General features: G+C 35.1%; 1 protein-coding gene across 1 annotated transcript in view; it reads left to right on the forward strand.

Moving 5' to 3' along the window:
• The window catches only part of LOC132006447 (A disintegrin and metallopeptidase domain 3-like), an 82,468-nt gene that overhangs the window by 42,466 nt on the left and 19,393 nt on the right, over positions 1 to 20,609 (forward strand). The window contains exons 7-12 of the mRNA XM_059384217.1: positions 4,023 to 4,088; positions 10,117 to 10,188; positions 10,420 to 10,586; positions 11,676 to 11,757; positions 13,577 to 13,713; positions 17,814 to 17,925. Of these exons, the coding sequence (XP_059240200.1) occupies positions 4,023 to 4,088; positions 10,117 to 10,188; positions 10,420 to 10,586; positions 11,676 to 11,757; positions 13,577 to 13,713; positions 17,814 to 17,925 (636 nt within the window). The remainder of the gene's footprint in view (positions 1 to 4,022; positions 4,089 to 10,116; positions 10,189 to 10,419; positions 10,587 to 11,675; positions 11,758 to 13,576; positions 13,714 to 17,813; positions 17,926 to 20,609) is intronic.

Raw genomic sequence — 20,609 nt, forward strand, 5'->3', positions numbered from 1 at the left:
CTGCTGAGCAGAGAGCCCGATGCGGGACTCGATCCCAGGACCCTGAGATCATGACCTGAGCCGAAGGCAGCGGCTTAACCCACTGAGCCACCCAGGCGCCCCCTGGCATACATTTTTTAAAGGAAAGATATAACCTTATGTTTTTAATAACCCAAATCTGTGTGTAGATCATAAGGAAGATCTTCCAAAGCTATCAGGGCTTTAAGAGTGTCTAGAAAAGTCACAGGAAACAAAGATATTGACATTGCTAAGATGTTCATTTCTCCCAGTTAATCTGTAGATTCAGTGTAATCCCAACTTTGATAATTCCAGGAAACATGTTCATAGGTTCTGGTTCTCAAATTCATAAGGAAATGTAAAGATCTTAGAATAGTCAAACAGTTTTAAAAAGAAGAAAATCGAGAACTTACATTACTTTTTTTTTTAAAGGTTAGATAGTATGTATTTCAGGCTTGAGAGGTAAATGATCTGTTACAGCTACTTCACTCTAGCTTTGTAGCATGAAAGCAGCATCAACAATATATAAACAAATGGGTGTGGTTTTATTCCAGTAAGATATTATTTACAAAACAGGTGGCCATATCATGGGTCATTGTTTGCTGACCTCTGCTCTAGATATATATACTGTGTTATTGGTCTAAGTATAGACATACAGATCATATATTGATCTAAGTATAGACATATAGATCATTGGAACAGAATAGATCAGAAGTAGACCCACATGCTATCAGTTGATTGGTTTTCCATAAAGGTGCTAGGGACTTTAAAAGGTTAAAGGATGATCTCTTCAGTAAATGTTGCTGGAGGACTGGACATCTGTAGGGAATAAAATGAATCTTGACCCTGATTCACAAAACTATATTAGAGTGTAGACTTACATGTCAAAGCTAAACATAAAATTTCTGGTAGGGAAGAGAGGAGAAACCAAAATAATGAACATGTAAAAGCTGTTCCACATTAATCATCAGGGAATTGCAAATTAAAACCTCAGTAAGATACCAGCACAGATCAACAAGAATGGAAACAATGGAAAAGACAATACCAAATATAGGCAAAAATGCAGAGCAGTTGGCACTCTTATTAATTCTTGGCAACAATGCAGAACAATCAAACTATTTTAGAAAGCAATCTGGTACTTTTGTATTACTTTACACACCCACAATTATATGATTCAGGTATTCTAAATATTTCCCAAGAACAATGAATCTTAACTCCACAAAGATCTGTACATGGATACTCATAGCAACTTTGTTTATGATAGCTAATATGTCTAAATAATCCAAAATATCATTGTCAACAGAAAAAAGGCTGAAATAAAACAAAAGCATTTATTGGGATCTCAGAATTACAATTCAGTGAGCACAGATTTCTGTAGCAACCCAACTATATCCCACTAGGGAACAAAAGTGAGGGTTTTCTTTTAAAGACAAAGGGGGATGCTTGCATTTTTTTTTTTTTTTACAAAGATTTTGATAGTTGTTGGCAGAAAAGTAAACTAGGCTAAACATAATTGATCCGTAAGGCTGTCATTAAAACAAAAATTTGTTACTATAGCAAGTCACAGATAAGTTTGCGCAGAGTCCTAGGAATATTAAAGTTGGGACCTATTCACAAGTTCATGATTCTACCCAGTTGATGATGTGCATATGGCCTAACTCCTTAATGGCCTCCCAGATCCATTTTAAAACCCTTTGACAAAAGTGACCCCATTTTATTCCACCTTTCACATCATTGACAGCTAAATGCATAAACACAATTTGGTATATTTCTAAAATGGCATGCTACTTAGCAGTAAAAACTAATAAATTACTAATAATAAAATAAAATAATAATAAAATAAACATGGGGGAATGCCAAGTACAAAATGTCAGGTATAAAAGAGTACACCCTATATGATTCCAGTTATATAAAACTCTGGAATAGATTATTCTAAGCTATGGTGAGAGAAAGCAGATCCTGGGTTGCTTTCAGCCATGTAGGCAATGGACTTGGAAGAGCAGGATAGAAATTATCTCTCTCTTACTTTAGGAAATTGTCACATGGGTATTCATATTAGTACCAATTCATATAACTGCATTTTTAAATTGTGTTATATTATCACCATACAGTACATCATTACATTAGTTTTTGATATAGTGTTCCATGATCCATTGTTGGCATATAACACCAAGTGCTCCATGCAATCCATGCCCTCCTTATGACATTTGCAAATGACAGGCTCACCCATCCCCCCACCACCCTCTCTTCTAAAACCCTCCCATTTGTTTCCAAGAGTCCATAGTCTCTCATGGTTCATTTCCCACTCCGATTTCTTTCCTTCATTTTTACCTTCTCCTAATGTCCTCCATTCTATTCTTTATGTTCCACAAATAAGTGAAACCATATGATAATTGACTTTCTCTATTTAACTTATTTCACTTAACATAATCTCCTCCAATCCCATCCATGTTGATGCAGAAGTTGGGTATTTATCCTTTCTGATGGCTGAGTAATATTCTATTGTGCATACGGAACACATCTTTTTTATCCACTCATCTGTTGAAGGGCATCTTGGCTCTTTCCACAGTTTGGCTATTGTGAAAATTGCTGCTATGAACATTGGGGTACATATGGCCCTTCTTTTCACTACGTCTTTATCTTTGGGGTAAATACCCAGTAGTCCAATTGCAAGGTCATAGATTAGATCTATTTTTAACTTTTTGAGGAAACTTCACACTGTTTTCCGTAGTGCCTATACCAACTTACATTCCCACCAACAGTGTAAAAGGGTTCCCCTTTCTCCCCAACCTCTCAAACATTTGTTGTTTCTTCCCTTGTCAATTTTTGCCATTCAAACTGGTGTAAGGTTGTATCTCAGTGTGGTTTTTGATTTGAATTTCCCTGATCGTTAATGATGATGAACATTTTTTCATGTGTCTGTTAGTCATTTGTATGTCTTCTTTGGATAAGTGTCTGCTCATGTCTTCTGCCCATTTTTTGACTCAATTATCTGTGTTTTGGGTGTTGAGTTTGAGAAGTTCTTTATAGATCTTAGATATCAGCCCTTTGTAGTGTCATTTGTAAATATCTTCTCCCATTCTGTGGGTTGCCTTTTTGTTTTGTTGACTGTTTCCTTTGCTATGCAGAAGTTTTTTTTATCTTGATCAAGTCCCAAAAGTTCATTTTCACTTTTGTTTCCCTTGCCTTTGGGCACATGTCTTGAAAGAATTTGCTGTGGCTGATGTCAAAGAGGTTACTGCCTATGTTCTCCTCTAAGATTTTGATGGGCTCTGGTCTCACATTGAGGTCTTTCATCCATTTAGAGTTTATCCTTGTGTATGGTGTAAAAGAATTGTTAGGTTTCATTCTTCTGTGTATAGCTGTCCAACTTTCGCAGCACCAGTTATTGAATATATGTAATATAAAAAGACTATCTTTCTTCCATTAGATATTTTTTTCCTGCTTTGTTGAAGATTAGTTGACCATAGAGTTGAGAGTCCATATCTGGACTCTCCATATCCATTGGTCTATGGATCTGTTTTTGTGCCGGTACCATGCTGTCTTGTTGATCACAGCTTTGTAACATATAACTTTATTTTTTAAATGGATGCATTCCATTTGGTGTAAGCCTCAAGTTAATACAGACTTAAAATAATGAGAAAAAAGAGCCAACATCTGGAGGACAGTTGACGAGAGTTAATTTAGGTTGGGGAAGGGTCTTGGAAGAAGATTTTGAGAGGAAAGAAACATAGATTCTCCTTCTAGTAACTTTTGAGGATTCTAATTATCAGGAATATAAGTAAAATCTGATATTTTTCCTAAAACTTGCATTTGGAATCTGCTTATTTATTCAATGTGCATTTATTCTCTTATTATTATCTATATCTTGATGAATTTGTGTCTGTTTTTCTATGTATCTATACTTTTCTTTGGGTATGTATGTATATATGTATGTATACATGTATATGTATATAATCTTGATTATTACAAACATGTAAGAATTTAAAAAATGTTTTATTTAACTCATGCTTTCTCTTTCACAGAAAAAGTCAGATGCTGCACTATTGAAAAGAGTTCTGAAAATACAAATTGTTATGGATAAAGCCTTGGTATGTATTTTTGATATATGTCATAATTTATTTCTCTTGTGTTTAAGTTCAAAGGGAATATGAAAAAGAAACTTGTCTTGCTTGCAATGTAGATATTTCACACTGTTCATAATATGTATCTCAGGATAGCAAGACAGAAGAAAAATGTTGGTTGCTTTTACATTGATGTGCAGGGGCCAATATTTAAGGTATTGATTTCTAAATCAGTATAGAATAGAGTGTTATAATATATAACTCTGTATGTATGCAAGGATCTACTACACTATAATCTATTGGATTACATTAGCTATTCACTCCATATCATGGTGAACCCTTTTCCTTAAATTGATTTCAACTTTAAAACAAGCTATTTTGTTTACTAGTCAATTTGAGATCCTTGTTGTTAAATATTATCTTTTATGAGATTATCTTATGTTGTATAATTGCTTGAGTTCTCTAGTGGAAGTTCTATATTTCAAAAATGAGATTTATTCATGGGAATATCCATTTAGTTATGGAAATTCTTGTTTATATAGTCAGTGAGCAGTCATGAGCAACAAGTTAAAAAATCAGATTTGTCTATTATCACTGATATTTTTATATAAAGTGTCTCAAAGAGTGCCATAATGTCATGATTTTGTTCATAAAAGGAAATATTAAAAAAAGGAAATATTTAGATCTTTAAATAACTAAAAAAAATCAGTAACAATAAAGAATATACAGACAAAAATAGTAAAGAAAAAACGCACATAGTTTTATAGTCAGGGGATAGATTTTATGCAGACATGTCCTGTTTTTAACGTATACATGTATATATTAATATACCTTTGTTTTATATATGCTATTTTTTTTAAGTTATCTTATAATGTTTTCCCACATATTAATGGAATACATTATTTCAATTTAATTTTGCAGTTCACATAGTGTCCAATTAATATATTTAATATAATTTAATTTACTAACTAATTTACTAGCTATCTGTGTTCCTTTCTAGTCTTTGTTGCTCTTGGTCTCCCTCTCCTCCCTGAAAGAGTCCCCCTTAGTATCTCTTGCAGGGCTAGTTTAGTGGTCACAAACTCCTTTAGTTTTTATGTGCCTGGGAAACTATCTTTCCTTTTCTGAATGGTAGTCTTGCTGGATAAAGTATACTTGACTACATATTCTTCCCATTCAGCACATTGAATATATCCTTCCATTCATATCTGGCCTGCCAAATTTCTGTGGACAAATCTGCTGTGAACCTGAGCTGTCTTCCCTTGTAGATTAAAGGACTTTTTTCCCCCTCCTCTTTGCTTCTTTCAGGATTCTTTCTCCATCCCTTCACTTTCAAACTTCAGGTTTCTTTAGGTTTAAAATAAGTCTCCTCTAGGCAACCTAGAAATGGGTATTGTTTTTTATCCATTCTGCTACTCTGTGTCTTTTGATTGGAGCATTTATTCCATTTACATTCAGAGTGATTATTAATAGATATGAATTTAATGCCATTGTATTACCTGTTAAGTCATTGTTTTTGGAGGTTTTTCTCTGTTCCTTTCTAGTCTTTGTCACTTTTGGTCTTTTCCTTCCACTCTTAGAGCCAGCCTTAATGTTTTTTGTATGGTGGCTTCATGGTCTTTTAGTTTTTGGTTGTCTGGGAAACTCTATTTCTTCTTCTACTTTGGATGAAAGTTTTCTTCCTTGCATATTTTTCCCATTCATCACACTGAATATATCCTGCCACTGTCCTCTGGCTTGCCACATTTCTGTAATAGATAGATCTATCCTTACTGGTCTTCTCCTGCAAGTTAGGAATTTATTTTTCCTTACTGTTTTTAGGATTTTTCCCCCTATCTGTATATATTTTCTCCTATCTCCATACTATAGTATTTCTTGGTGTTGGCCTGCTTTTGTTGATTTTGATAGGAGTTCTTTGTGCCTCTTGGATTTGGATATCTGTTTCTTTCCCTAGATTAGGGATGTTTAGTTATTATTTCTTCAAATAAACTTTCTGCCTTTTCCCCTCTCTTCTTCTGGTACTTATATGATGTGAATGTCATTACACTTTATGAAGTCACTGAGTTCCTTACATCTACATTCATGATCCAATATTTTTCTTTCCCTCTTCTTTTCAACTTCATAATTTTCCATTATTCTATCCTCTATATAACTTATTCATTCTTCTGATTCTTCCATCCTTGTGGTCATTATGTCCAGTTGGGTTTGCATTTAGGTTATAGCATTTTTTATTTTGGCCTGACTAGTTCTAAGATCTTTTTTCTCTGTGGAAAGGAACTCCCTGATGTCTTCTATGCTTTCCTCAAGCCCAGCTAGTGTCCTTATGATTGTTGCTTTAAATTCTGGGCCAAGCATATTTCTTATATCTGTTTTGATTAGATCCCGTGACCTTTCCTTTTTTTTTTTTTTCTTTTGAGATGAAATCCTTCATCTTGGTATTTTATCTAGGTTTCTGTCATTTTCTCTGTGTTAGAAAAGCCTGTTATGCTTCCTGCTCCTGGGAGTGGTGGCTTTATTAAGAAGAGGTCATATACTGTTCCTGGCCTGGTGCTTTAGGAAGTGTCTCTGGTATATGCTATGTGCACTCTGCTTCTCTGTTTTGACTGCTCTTTCCCTCAGATTAGTCCTCTGCAGTTTCTTCTTGCCTACAGTGGGGAGTGTTTGGACCTTCTCCAGAGTGTGGCCAGTTTTAACTAGGTGTACTCTGGTCTTTCTGTTAAAAGAGACCTGATACTTCCATTAGAGCTGAATCTGTACAGCACTATGGTCAGCAGACTTGGTGCATATGGAGGTTTTTGCTGGGGTAGGGGACAACTGCTCTCAGGCACACTTGCCTTAGTTAAGAAGCACCTACAGAATATAAGCAGGCATGGCTTATTGTAATTGGCTCAGGCCTCCGTTGTTGATGGGCTATGCTTCTCACCGAAGTCAGTCGATGCTGATAGGTATGGAAGAAAAGCAGCACTGGCCTTGTTCCTTGTCTCTAAGATGTGAGTTCACACCACTGCTGTCTAGGAAGCCCACACATAAGAGCAAACTCTCCTCCTATGTGTCAGAGGCATTCCTCAGATCCCTGCCTTCTCCCTGTCTGTGTCTGGTCTATGTTGTCTGCCTGCCAGGCAGTGCAGTGCATCTGTGTTTTATCTCAGACACACTGGATGAATTTCAGAATTCCAAACTTTAGGAACCTTTTGTGGTGTATACCTCTGCTGGTCCTGTGGGATTGGGTCTTGCTGGCCTGGGGCTTGTGTTGGTTTGTCCCAAAGGGGGAGTCACACCAATGCACAGGAGCTGGAAGTTTAGAGTAACATACAGCAAAAATCCCAAGTCCAGGTTAGCTACCCTTGGCAGGTGTCTGTGCTCCTATACTTAAGGGGCAGAGGGGAACACAATGGCACCAATCAGCTCTTTTGTCTCTGACAGGCAAAGCCACCTCTCCCAGATACACTCCAAAAACGGGGAGAGAGGGAGCGGGAAGCAGGCTCCCTGCTGCACAGAGAGCCCAATGCGGGGCTTGATCCCAGGACCCTGAGATCATGACCTGAGCTGAAGGCAGAGGCTTAACCCACTGAGCCACCCAGTCACCCCCATACGATGAATTTTTTAAAATTATTCAAGTGTTTAAAGAAATTAAGGAAAGGAAAAAGCATTTCATTTTTCCCTATGTTTTAACATTTCCAAGATAAAAATTTTCATTCCATCTTGTATGTCTTTGTTTCTGATATTTTTATTAGCCTGTTGATGAAATCTCTTCAGTTTTTGTTTATATGAAATTATCTTTATTTTATATTCATTTAAAAAAATATTTATTTGAGAGAGAGAGTGCACAAGCAGGGGGAGGCTTAAAGGGAGAGGGAGAAACTGACTCCCCTGCTGAGCAGGGAAGCCCAATGCTTGATCCCAGGACCCTGAGATCATGACTTGAGCTAAAGGTAGATGCTTAACTGACTGAGCAACCCACGTGTTCCTTATCTTCATTTTTTTCAACAGCTTACTTAGAAATATTTTAAGCTTTCATAAAAGTTGTAAGAATGACAATAATGGAAGAACACCTATATTCTCTTTACTTGCATTTATTGTTTAACATTATATCCCAGTATTACTTGTGCTCTCTGTATTTGACAGTAAGTTGTAAATTGCATCATGGAACTTTTATAGTTACCCATGCAAGAAAAAATAACATCATTAAAATACTTTTTGTCAAGTATTACTATAAGTATTTTTTATCAAATAACATTAAGTATTACTGTACTTGAATTGTATCGTGGTTGGACAGTGTGATCTATATATGTTTTATAGTCAATTGTTTTATGGCCTAATATAAGTCAATTTATGTAAAACGTCCGTGTATATTTGAAAAAAAAATCTCATTGTTTTATGTACGCTTTACACATACATATTATATCTAAATTTTGTTTTAACCTGAACACTTATATTTATTATTAATTTGCTTGATCGATTAATGATTGAGAGAACTATGTAAAAATCCCTCACTATAAAAGTTAATTTCTACTTATAATTTTGTTAAATTTTGTTTAAGACATTTTGTTGCTAAGCTGTTAGTTATAGTGAAGTTTAGAATGCTTCCATCTTTCTTAATAATTGAATATTTTTTTAATGCACTGTGATATTATTTTTGCTTTTAAGCTTTTTTTCACATTAATGTAATTATAATGTAGTATATATATTGTCTGTTATTTTCCTGATATATATTTTAATGTTTTGACTCAATAACTCTATGTACTCATAATTTAGAGGTTTTTATTTTAATTGCATATAGTGGATTTTTAAAAAAGTTTCTGTCATTTAACTAATATTTTTTCTGTTGATAATTTGTGATTATTGACATACAAGGATTTATTTCCATGGTCATGTTTTTGTATTCTTTTGTCTTGCTTTTCATGTGTTCAGTTTTGCAAAGGATCACCTTCATTCATCTCACACATGCTGCATTGTGCTGGGAAAGGTTACATACAGAAAAATAGCAAAGTATAAATAGTCTCTAAGGACCTAGGAGGATAACATCTGTTTTTGTCCAAATCAGAGAATAGTATCCATTACATTTTATTTTCTGTTAGTAGTTTTCAGCAGACTTGTTGAAGATTACTGATGATACAAAGTTGCTGCTTTTTATGTTTTCTGCTAACACTTAGAAATGTGTACATACACATAACTAGAAATATTTAGAGAAAATATTATGATTTCTATTCCTTTGAATTAAGACATATTCTTGACATTACTGGCTATAATGGTCCTCAGAGCTCTTTGTTTAGAAAGTGCACTATTTATCTGGGATATATAGTCATTTTTTAGTGGGATGAAGACACATGATGGCAATAAAAAAAAGACTTTTTATTAAAAAAAGAGTTTATTTATTTGATAGAGAGAGAGAGATCACAAGTAGGCAGAGAAGCAGGCAGAGAGAGAGGGGGAAGCAGACTCCTTGCTGAGCAGAGAGTCTGCTGCAGGGCTCGATCCCAGGACTCTGTGATCGTGACCTGAGCTGAAGGCAGAGGCTTAACCCACTGAGCCACCCAGGCACCCCACAACTTAGTAGTTTAGTTAGTTGGGAACTTGAGGTCTGTTTTTGTTTTGTTTTTTAACGATTTTATTTATTTATTTGACAGAGATCACAAGTAGGCAGAGAGAGAGAGGGAGCAGGCTCCCTGTTGAGCAGAGAGCCTGATGCAGGGCTCCATCCCAGGACCCTGGGATCATGACCTGAGGCAAAGGCAGAGGCTTTAACCCACTGAGCCACCCAGGCGCCCCACTGAAGTTCTAATTTTCAGTAGTTCTGTGATCTTGTAAACTTAAATTTTGGCTCTTACTTTCTGTATGTGTGAAGAAGAAGTTAATGACAACCTTCTTATTTTAAGATTATTGATTAATATATAGAGTCTCTAGGTTTATACCTAAAACTTACTAAGTACTTGGTAAATCTTAATTTATTTTTCTTTCACTTGGGCACTGCATTATTTTAACATTTTATATCCATTTAAAATGTGATAATTCAGTAATTTTCACCAGTGATTAAGAAACAAAATTTGTCTTTCAGTACAATTATATGGGTTCTGAAGTGGCAGTTGCAGCTGAGAAAGTTGTCCATATCTTTGGTGTAATCAACACTGTAAGTATTTATGTTTTATTTAAGTAAGAAACATTCCTATTAATGCAGTAATATTGTTTGTATTAATAGCATATCCAGTTTGTAAAAACTGCAATTCTACCAACTGGTTTCATACATCAATGAATAGATTTCATCTCTAAAAAAGAGTAAATTGAATATATTAGCATTATGTTTAGAATGTTATATTTATGATTACCTAAAAACTATATATTATGTAACTTCTGTTTTCAGATGTTTTCCCAGCTCAACATAACTATTATACTAACTTCTTTGGAACTCTGGTCAGATCAAAATAAGATTTCACTTAGTGGGGATGCTAATGAGGTACTACAAAGATTTGTGTCATGGAAAGAACAATTTTTATTTCAAAGATCCCATGATATGGCATACTTATTAATGTAAGTGCCTTATTTGTATTGACATAAGGTTTGTCGAATTATTTTATTAGCTATCAAGATTATATATATGAGTTATATGTAATGACAAGACACTTCAAAAAAGGATTATATGCACTTTATGTTGACAAAATGCAAAATACAAAATTCTGAAAACAATGTAAGACACTAAGTCATAGTAAGTCATTATTCTCCACTAGGCTTTTTTATCTATGGAAATGTAAGAAACTTGAAAATTATCTCGAGGAACGCATCGAGATAAACAGGGGGACTCAATGATTTAAAGATTTTCTCAGAGATAAATAATTGAAACTATCATTTGAACTGTAAGTATAATATAAATTAGTTAACAGAATGCAATAATTGTATATAATGCTAGTTAAAATATGTCAGATTAATAATATGGTTACCATCTTATATAGCTATACTGACCCAAGGTGTCGCTATTTAACTAACTTGCACTATTTTTTTCAAGAGTTTTTTTATATAGGTTTCTGTTAACACTTTAATTGTTGAGATGGAAATAATAAAAATTCTGAAGATCTGAATAATATTCAATAGATTTATAAATCTATTGGTGTTTCCTGTGGAATTTAGGGTCAGGTTTGGAGGCTCAGGAGCTACAATAACGAAGGATTGAAATGTATGAGGACATTTGATATACTGTAGATCTTCTTTTCTTGATGAGTCTACTGGTATTCTGTCTCCTCATCTCCCTTTCCTCCACTCCAACATATTTTACATGCTTTAGGGGTTCACTATGTGCAAATCATGGCAGTAAGCTATCCTGACTTGTACATTTTCAAATTATATCTATCCAGTGCCAGCAACAGTAGTGGTTAATACTTTGGGAGGATTAGCAACCACTGGGTTTTGGGCTGTGTATCATAAAATGTTAAAGTAGACTTTAGAACTTTGTAGGAACTGTGGTAGATTACCCAAATACAAAATGATTGAAAGCATGAGATGTGACATGTAATATTTTGTATTTAAAAAAAAAATAGCTTAACTGAGAAATCCAATTTGTAAAATGTCATTAAGTTAGTAATAATTTAAGATGAATTTATTAGGAATAAAAATTTTATTATTTAGTTATAGGGACCATCTTGATTATGTGGGAGCAACATATCATGGAATGGCATGCAATCCAAATTTTGCTGCAGGAATTGCTCTGGTATGCATTTTATTTCCATCTATTCAGTAAATTCTATATATTTTGAAACATCCACTTCAAGGAACAAAATATGTATAGTATATTTGTCATGATGTTTTGACAAATTTTTCTGAGTATCCTTTTTTTTAGATTTTGAAACTAAAATGTTATAATTTTAAAAGTTTTTTGCTATTGTGGTAAAATGCAAATAACATAAAATTTACCATTTTTACTAGCTTTAAGTGTATAATTCAATAGTGCCAAATATGTTCACATTGTTGTGAAACAGATCTTCGGAACATTTTATCTCACATAAATGAATATTTGTATTTTTTTTTTTTTTTTACCAATTTGCCCCATTTTCCACACAATCTAGCCTCTGGAATCCACCATTTTACTCTGTTTCTGTGAGTATGACATTTTAAAATTCTGCATATAAGAGAGATCATATAACATTTATCTTTTTATGTCCAGCTTCTTTCACTTAACATAATTTCATCCACGTTCATCCATGTTGTTGCAAACGGCAGGGTTTTATTCTTTTTATGGCTGAATAATGTTCATATATATGTGAATTTAATATATATGTGAATATTCATATGTATATATGTATACACACACACATATAACTTTTTAAATCCATTTATCTGTCAGTTCTATTTTTAATATCATGAGGAACCATTATACTTATTTTCAGGGTGTTTGCTCCATTTTATAATCCTACTAGCAGTTTACATTTTATATTCATCATATTTCCTAACATGTTATTTTCTGTTATTGTTGTTTTTTAATACCAACTATCCTAAGTTGTATGAGGTGATATTTCATCATGGTTTCAATGTGCACTTCTATAATTACTAGTGCTACTGAACATCTTTTCATACACTTTTTGCTTTTTGTGTATTATATCTGGAAAAAGTATCCATTCAAGTTCTTAGTCTTTTTTTTTCTTTAAGTATATAATCAGATAGCTGTCCTCTTCAGCATTTCCCAAATGAGTTGAATACTTAGATCCACACAAAAACTTGCATGAATGTGTATAGGAGCTATTCATAATTTACAAAGATTGGGAGCAACCAAAATGTTCTTTAGCAGATGAATGGATAAACAAACTGGAGTAAATTGATATAAAGGAATACTATCCAATGATTTTTTTTTTTAAAGTGAGGCATCAAGCTGTGAAAACACATGGAGGAAACTTACGTACATAGTGATTAGTGAGAAAAGCCAATCTGAAAAGGCTATATACTGTATGAGTGCAACTATATGAGCTGAAAAAAGGAAAACTGTGGGGATAGTAAAAAGATTATACTTCACCAGGGATTTGTGTCTTGCTGCCCTTATTACTTCCCATTTTTTTTTAATACAAAAATGCTACTTGCAAAGTGTTATAGTATTCTGCTTTTAAAAAAAAATTAATTTGTCTTTCTCCCTAAACTATTTCTGAAGTCAAAACTGATTGCAAATTCAACCCTTTAGAATCTTTATATTTTTTTCTAAATGTTTCTTAAAAAATAATATAATTACTGAAACAGTGCATATTCTTCTCAAAAAACTTTTAAAGCTTATTGGAATTTAATACGTAATAAAAGCATTTGATAACAATCTTATTTTGGTTTATGTCAGTTCCATTTGGATTAAAAATGCAATAACTCAAATATAAAAACAAAATTTACCTATTTTTCCCTTATTTTCCATATCCCTAAGAAAATAATGAGCATAGTAGTTTCTTAAATTTGTGTTTGCACTTAGGTAATATGGCCAAAAAGAAAAGATCAAAGAGATGAAATAATTTAGGCAACAATTCTGTGTTTTTTTTTGTTTGTTTTTTTGCATTTAGTATCCAAAGATGATAACTTTAGATGCATTTTCAGTTGTTATGGTACAGTTGCTTGCAATTAATCTGGGATTAACATACGATGATATCTACAATTGTTACTGTCCAGGAACTACATGCATAATGAATTCTGAAGCAATGTAAGATTTTATTTTTATCAAATCTGTGTCTTTTTCTGGGAAATGTATGTAGCAGTCACTTGTATAATATCTTGCAATACAACTTGAGTTGGAATATTTTTATTAAATACATAATGTACTTGTTTATTTATTTTAATTTTTATTTAAATTCAATTTAGCTAACATATACTGTATTATTAGTTTCAGGGTAGAATTTAGTGATTCGTCAATTGCATATAACACCCATCCTCATTACATCAGGTGCCCCCCCTTAGTGCCTCATCCCCCAACCCAGCTCCTCTCCAGCAACCCTCAGTTTGTTTCCTAGACTGAAGAGTCTGTGGTTTGCTTCCCTCTCTGTTTTTGTCTTATATAAAGAGGAGTATTTGATATCGCAGAAAATGTGCTTAATATTTCTACATTCAGTGTTACAGAGAAAATGAGTGTTGATGATGACTTTCTGGGGGTTCACCTAAATTCTTGAGGTGAATTTAATTCATTCTAAAAATACGTAATAAGCATCTACTTTGCAGGATTGTGTTAGTCTTATAAATGGCTAGCAAGATAGATATGTCATAAATATCTTAACCTATCAGGGTCTGAAAATTTAAAAGTAGACCTAAGAACAAAGTATAAACAGCGTATGATAGGTGCCAAGAAGGAAATAAATAGGGAATACACGGGGAGAAGAAATTTTTTTTTTTTTTTAAGATTTTATTTACTTATTTGACAGAGAGAAAGAGAGCACAGGTAGGCACAGCAGCAAGCAAAGGAGAGGGAGAAGCAGGCTTCCCGCTAAGCAGAGAGCCTGATGCAGGGGTCAGTCCCAGGACTCTGGCACCGTGACCTGAGTTAAGGGCAGCTGCTTGACCAACAAAGCCACCTAGGTGTCCCAAGAAGAAACTTTCTGATAAAGGAAAGTTTTCTGAGGAAATAGTTATGAGAGATGTGAATTTGCTCATGTAAAGGGCTTGTTGAAAACTTGTCAAGCCAGCAAACAAAGTGGTGCTTAAATAACAAGAAGTTTGAAAAACTCAACAGACTAGACTAAGAATATCGAGAGAGGGATAAGAATGAAAAAAAAAAAAGAAAGAAAAAATATCTGGGACTATAAGGAGGAATGTTTTGTACATAAGGTAAAGAAAGTAAAATGCAGTGAGGCTAAAGCATAAGTCAGGGGAAGAAGGTCAGGTGATTCAGGAATGTGTATGAAAGAGTCTAATTGTGCAGTCATGAGGCAAGAATTGGACTTTTGTGATAAATGTTAACCAAATACATTTTAAGTTGATTCATGAAGTATGGAGAGTAAAAATTATCTTAAAATGAATGTAAAATATATCAGAGGGAACAGTAAGATAGTTAATATTTTGGAGATGATTCTCATAATAATCTATAACAGTTTATTAAGATTGAGAGAAAAAGATGTGAAGAATTATTTGTAGACTTTTTGATATCATAATTATTAAAAAAGGCAAATATTTTAGGAAAGCAGAAAATTGAGGAGAAGCCTTGGGGGTAGTTTATATTAATTTGGGGTTTCTGAGTCATGCATTGGAATTAAGTGCACATTTATATAGGTCCTGACCTGAGGACAAGGAATTTAAAATGTGTGAGTTTTTATTGGTGGAAGTTAAAACCATGAACAGGTCATTTAAAAAGAAGTTGAGAGTGATAAGGGTACTTCTCATATTTATGGGCTGAATAATTGAGGAGAAACCAGTCACATACCGTGAGAAGAAACAGAAGGAAGAAAATATTGGAAACATGGACCGAGATAGGATGGAGTCTTACCTAGGGAGGTATATGTTTTAAGAATAAGACAGAGGGTGGAAATCAAATGGTAAAAGTATCAGTATTGTATTTTAGCTTCCCCTAATTCTCCCACAAAATACAGAATGAAACTAGGAAAGTAAACAAAAAGGCAAAAACATAATTCTCAAGTTTCCCAAACTGAAATGCACCAAAAATACCAGTAGATGGGACCAATTCACTAACAAAAAACTAAGTAGCATGAAGTAAGTAGCTCCTTAGCAGGAACCAAAATAGGAGGACACTAAGAACTTTAAAATCTTACTGACCTTAGAAATAATTGGCTAAGCCATACCCTGAGAAGATGTCCCTACTGAGACTGAAGTATCAGTAAGCTGCAGGAGCCAGAACTGGGGAGGATATAGCAAACTGTAGATAAGAGCAAAGGAGCTGTGAACATTAATTAAGATGCTAGCATTGCCTTGATCTCAGCTCTTAAAAAAATCTCTAGTAACAATAGCACATATATCACCCAGATCATGTTTTAAAAATACTCACCGAAAAGACCTGGGGCACTTTGGAGGAATGATTGATTCCAGTTCTAAACTGAAGAAAATAAAAATGAGCTTGGAACATGTTGTATGAGAAAATTAGGAAGTATTTAAAGAATTATGGAGACTTAGCAAAGGGACACAAAAGCCAGGTCCCAATAGTCAAATATGTGGGAATCTGAATCTTATAAATAATAGTGATAGTAATGGATTATAATCCATTTAGCATGATAGGAAAACATGATTCCATATTCATATAAATAATTAGTTGAAAAATAATAAAGGAATGGGATATTAACATAAAAGCAAAGTATTTCTCTCCAGATAATTATTAACTAATAAGAGAAAATTAATTTTACAGTGAAGACTAGCGCCTTAATCAAATAATCAAAATGGCTATCATCAGTAATATAACAAATTAAAATCCTGTGCTATTTGTTTGAATGCAATGAAACAGACTCAGCAACACTGCTGTGATAATGTTGCCAGTATACAAACCTCAGTTTAATTATGAGGAAACATTTTATAATCCTAAACTGAGAGACATTCTACCAAATAATCAGTCTATAATCACAAAACTTTCCATGACTATGTAACCCAACAACAACAACAACAACAACAACAACAAAATTGTAGGTAACTAAACTTAGGAGACGTGAAAATTAAATGCAATGTTTGAGGAGGAGCTAAAATGGCAGCATACCAGGAAGACCCTAGGCTTGTCAAGTAGCTGAACACAACTATCAAACCACTGTCAACACCCAAGAAGTCAACCTGACAACTGACAGAACAAACTGCACAACTACAGGGAGAGAAGAGGCCACATGGAAGATGGTAGGAGAGACATGGATTGGGGAAGAAATGGATTCCAGGTGCTGCAGAGAGGGAGTCATGGTAGCAGATAAAATAGGGGTGAGGAATGTGCAGGGAAACAAGCAGAAAGAACACTTCCCCAAATCCACTGGCTGAAAAAACCAGAGGGGCTGATTTTTGTAAGCTTTTGCAACCAGCGGGGCTCAAAGACTGCAATTTAAAAGGATGGCCAGTGTAGCTGGGATAAAGCCCTGAGGGCCTACCCTACTTGTGGGGAAAAGGCAAGCCAGCACTCTGGCGGCAGATAGCAAATGATCAGGAGGATCATCTAAAGGTGCACATGGGAAACTGTTCACTCTTCCCAGAGCTCTTCTGTGAGAGGTGGTAGTCACAGAGATGACCCTCTGGGGATAAAAGAGCTGGGAGGCACCATTTCCTACACCAACCCCAACTCTACCTCCCCATGCTTTCATCTCCCGACCCCTGCATAGGCACAGAGACACCTGCTGAGGGAGGCTAACCCGGATGGACTCTGACTATTTAGCCTGCTTGTTCCAAATCCCATTTCCCTGCACTCTGGTGTGACTGCCCTTCTCAGTCAAAACTGTATCCATCCCAGCAGGGTCAGACCCTCCCCAAAAAGATCAGCACAAGCCCCCACCATAGCATATTCCAAAAGTTTGGAGTTTTAAAAGTCAGTAGGCTTTACTGGGACAGAACCCAAAGGGCACTGTGGTGCTCCAGGCAGGCAAACAACCCAGAGACAGTGTGAAAATAGCATATCTGAAAAACACCTGGCATTTGAAAGGGGAGATTATTTGCTCTTCTAGGACTGCTTGCCTGAGAACAAGCATGGAGACCCCTCTCTGGGGACAAAGGAGCTGGCTGGTGCCATTTCCCTTCCCTGCCCTACAGCATAAACCAGCTTCAGTAAATAGCACAGCACTGACATTGACTGCCTAAGCTGCTTACACCAAGCCCCATCCACCTGTGCTCTGCTTTTCTCAGGCAAGTGTGCCTTTGTCCCAGCCCAGTGGGCCCTTCCCCAGAAAACCAGCAGAAACCCCTGCACGCACCAAGTCCCCTGAACAGAGTTCTTCAGGGTTTGGTCCTCCTGGAAGTAGCATCAGGTCTTATTTAACAAGCGGACCAAGCACACCTTGTTAAAACCCACCACACTCTGGACAAGGTCCACACACTTCCCACTCCCACCAAGGACAGCCTCTGCAAATGAATTCCTAGAGGATAGAACAGCCAAAACACAGAAGCAGAGTACATACAGCCCACACCAGAGACACTCTTTGAAGTACCAGGTTCTGGACACTATATGACCTCTTCTTCATAAGGCCATTACTCTCAGGAGCAGGAAACATGACAGACTTCCATAATGCACAGAAGAAGAAAAGAGACTTAGACAAAATGCCAAGACAGAGGAATTCTTCTCAAAAGAAAGAATAAGAAAAGGTCACAACCAGATATCTAAGTGAAACAGATGTAAGTAAAATGCCTGATGGAGAATTTAAAGAACAAATGTAAGAATACTTGCTGGCTTGAGAAAAGAATGGAAGACTTCAGGGTGGTCCTCACCACAGAGATAAAAGCATTAAAAAAAAATCAGAAATGAAAAATGCCATAACCAAGACTCAGAACAAACTGGATATAATGACCAGAATGATGGAAGAAGGATAGGAATGAATAAGTGATAAGGAAGAGAGAAAAATGGGGAAAAATGAAGCTGACCAAAAGAAAGAATAATTATGGGTTATGAGATAGACCTAGGGAAATCAATGACTCTGTCAAATGTAGTAACATTCATATCAGAGGAGTCCCAGAGAAAGAATAGACAGAAAAGGGGCCAGAAAGTTTATTTGAGGAAATAATAGCTGAAAACTTCCCTAATCTGGAATCCAAATTCAGGAGGCAGAGAGAGCTCCTATTAAAATCAACAAAAGCAAGGCAATACTAAGACATACTGTAGTTAAATTTGCAAAATATGGTGATAAAAAATCCTGAAGCAGCAAGATAAAAGAACTCCCTAACTTACAAGGGTAGACCCATAGGGTGAGCTGCAGATGTCTCCACAGGACTGTGGCAAGCTAGAAGGAAGTGCCGCAATATATTCAACAAGCTGAGTGAAAAAAATTTGCAGCCACAAATATTCTGTTCAACAAGGCTGTAATTCAGAATAGAAGAAGAGAGAGTTTTCCAGAGAAACAAAAACTGAAGTTCTTGACCACTAACTAGCCCTGCAAGTAATATTAAAGGGGACTTTTTGAGTGGGAAGGAAAGACCAAAGGTGACAAAGACTATAAAGGAACAGAGAAAATCTCCAAAAGCAATGGCAAAAACAAATAATAAAATGGCACTAAATACATATCTATCAACAATACTTTCTAAATGGATTGAACACTGCAATCACAAGGCAGGGCGTTAGAATGACAAGACACATCTATATGCTACCTACAAGAGACTCATTTTTAACCTAAAAACATATGCAGATTGTGAGGGGATGGCAAACCATTTATCATGCCAACAGATGTTAAAAGAAAGCCAGAGTAGTAAGACTTCTATCAGAAAAAATAGATTTTAAACTGAATCTATAGAAGAGATGAAGAAGGGCAGTGTATCTTAAGAAAGGGGACTATCCAACAAGGAGATGTAACAAAGGTAGATCTATATTTCTCCAACATGGGGGTGCATGAATAAGTAAAACAATAACAAACATGAAAGAAACTCATTAATAATAATACAATAATAATAGGGGACTCCAACACCTCCACTTACACCAATGAATAGATTTAAACAGAAAATCAAGGAATCAATGGCTTTGAATGACACACTGGATCAGATGGACCGCAAAACACTTCATCCTAAAGCAGCAGAATATACATTCTTTTTGAGTGCGCATAGATCACATACTGGGTCAGCCTTCAGCAAGCACAAAAAGATTGAGCTCATACCATGCATATGTTCTGACCACAACTCTATGAAATTTGAAGTCTACCACAAGAAAAAATTGGAAAAGACCACAAATACATGGAGGTTAAACAACATGCTACTAAAGAATGAATAAGTTAACCGGGAAATTAAAGAAGAAATAAGAAAACGCATGAAAATGAAAGCACGGTGGTCCAGAACCTTTGGGATGCAGCAAAGTGGTCATAAGAGGAAAATATATAGCAATATAGGCCTACCTCAAGAAGCAAGAAAAATCTTAAGCAAGCAACTTAATCTTACACATACAGGAGCTGGAAAAAGAACATCAGATGAAGCTTAAAGCTGATGGAAGAAGGGAGAATATTAAAAATCAGAGCAGGAAAAAAAATATAGAAATTTTAAAAATAAATGAACTAAGAGATAGTTCCTTGAAAAAATTAATGAAATTGATAACCCCCTAGCAAGACTGATCAAGAAAAAAAGAGAAAGGACACAAATTTTTTTTTAAAAATCACAAATGAAAGAGAAGAAATAACCAATACCACAACTATCCAAACTATTATAAGAGAATATTATGAAAAAGTATATGCCAATGAATTGAACAATCTGAAAAAAATGGATAAATTCCTAGAAACATACAAACTACCCAAACTGAAACATGAAGAAATAGAAAACTAAAACAACTGAAAACAAGCAAAGAAATTGAACCAGTAATCAAAAATCTCCCAACAGGGGGAGGAGTCAAGATGGCGGAGAAGTAGCAAGCTGAGACTGCTTCAGCTAGCCGGAGATCAGCTAGATAGCTTATCTAAAGATTGCAAACACCTGAAAATCCATCGGCAGATCGAAGAGAAGAAGAACAGCAAT

The sequence above is a fragment of the Mustela nigripes genome, chromosome 18, assembly GCF_022355385.1.
Source record: "Mustela nigripes isolate SB6536 chromosome 18, MUSNIG.SB6536, whole genome shotgun sequence".
Lineage (NCBI taxonomy): Eukaryota > Metazoa > Chordata > Mammalia > Carnivora > Mustelidae > Mustela > Mustela nigripes.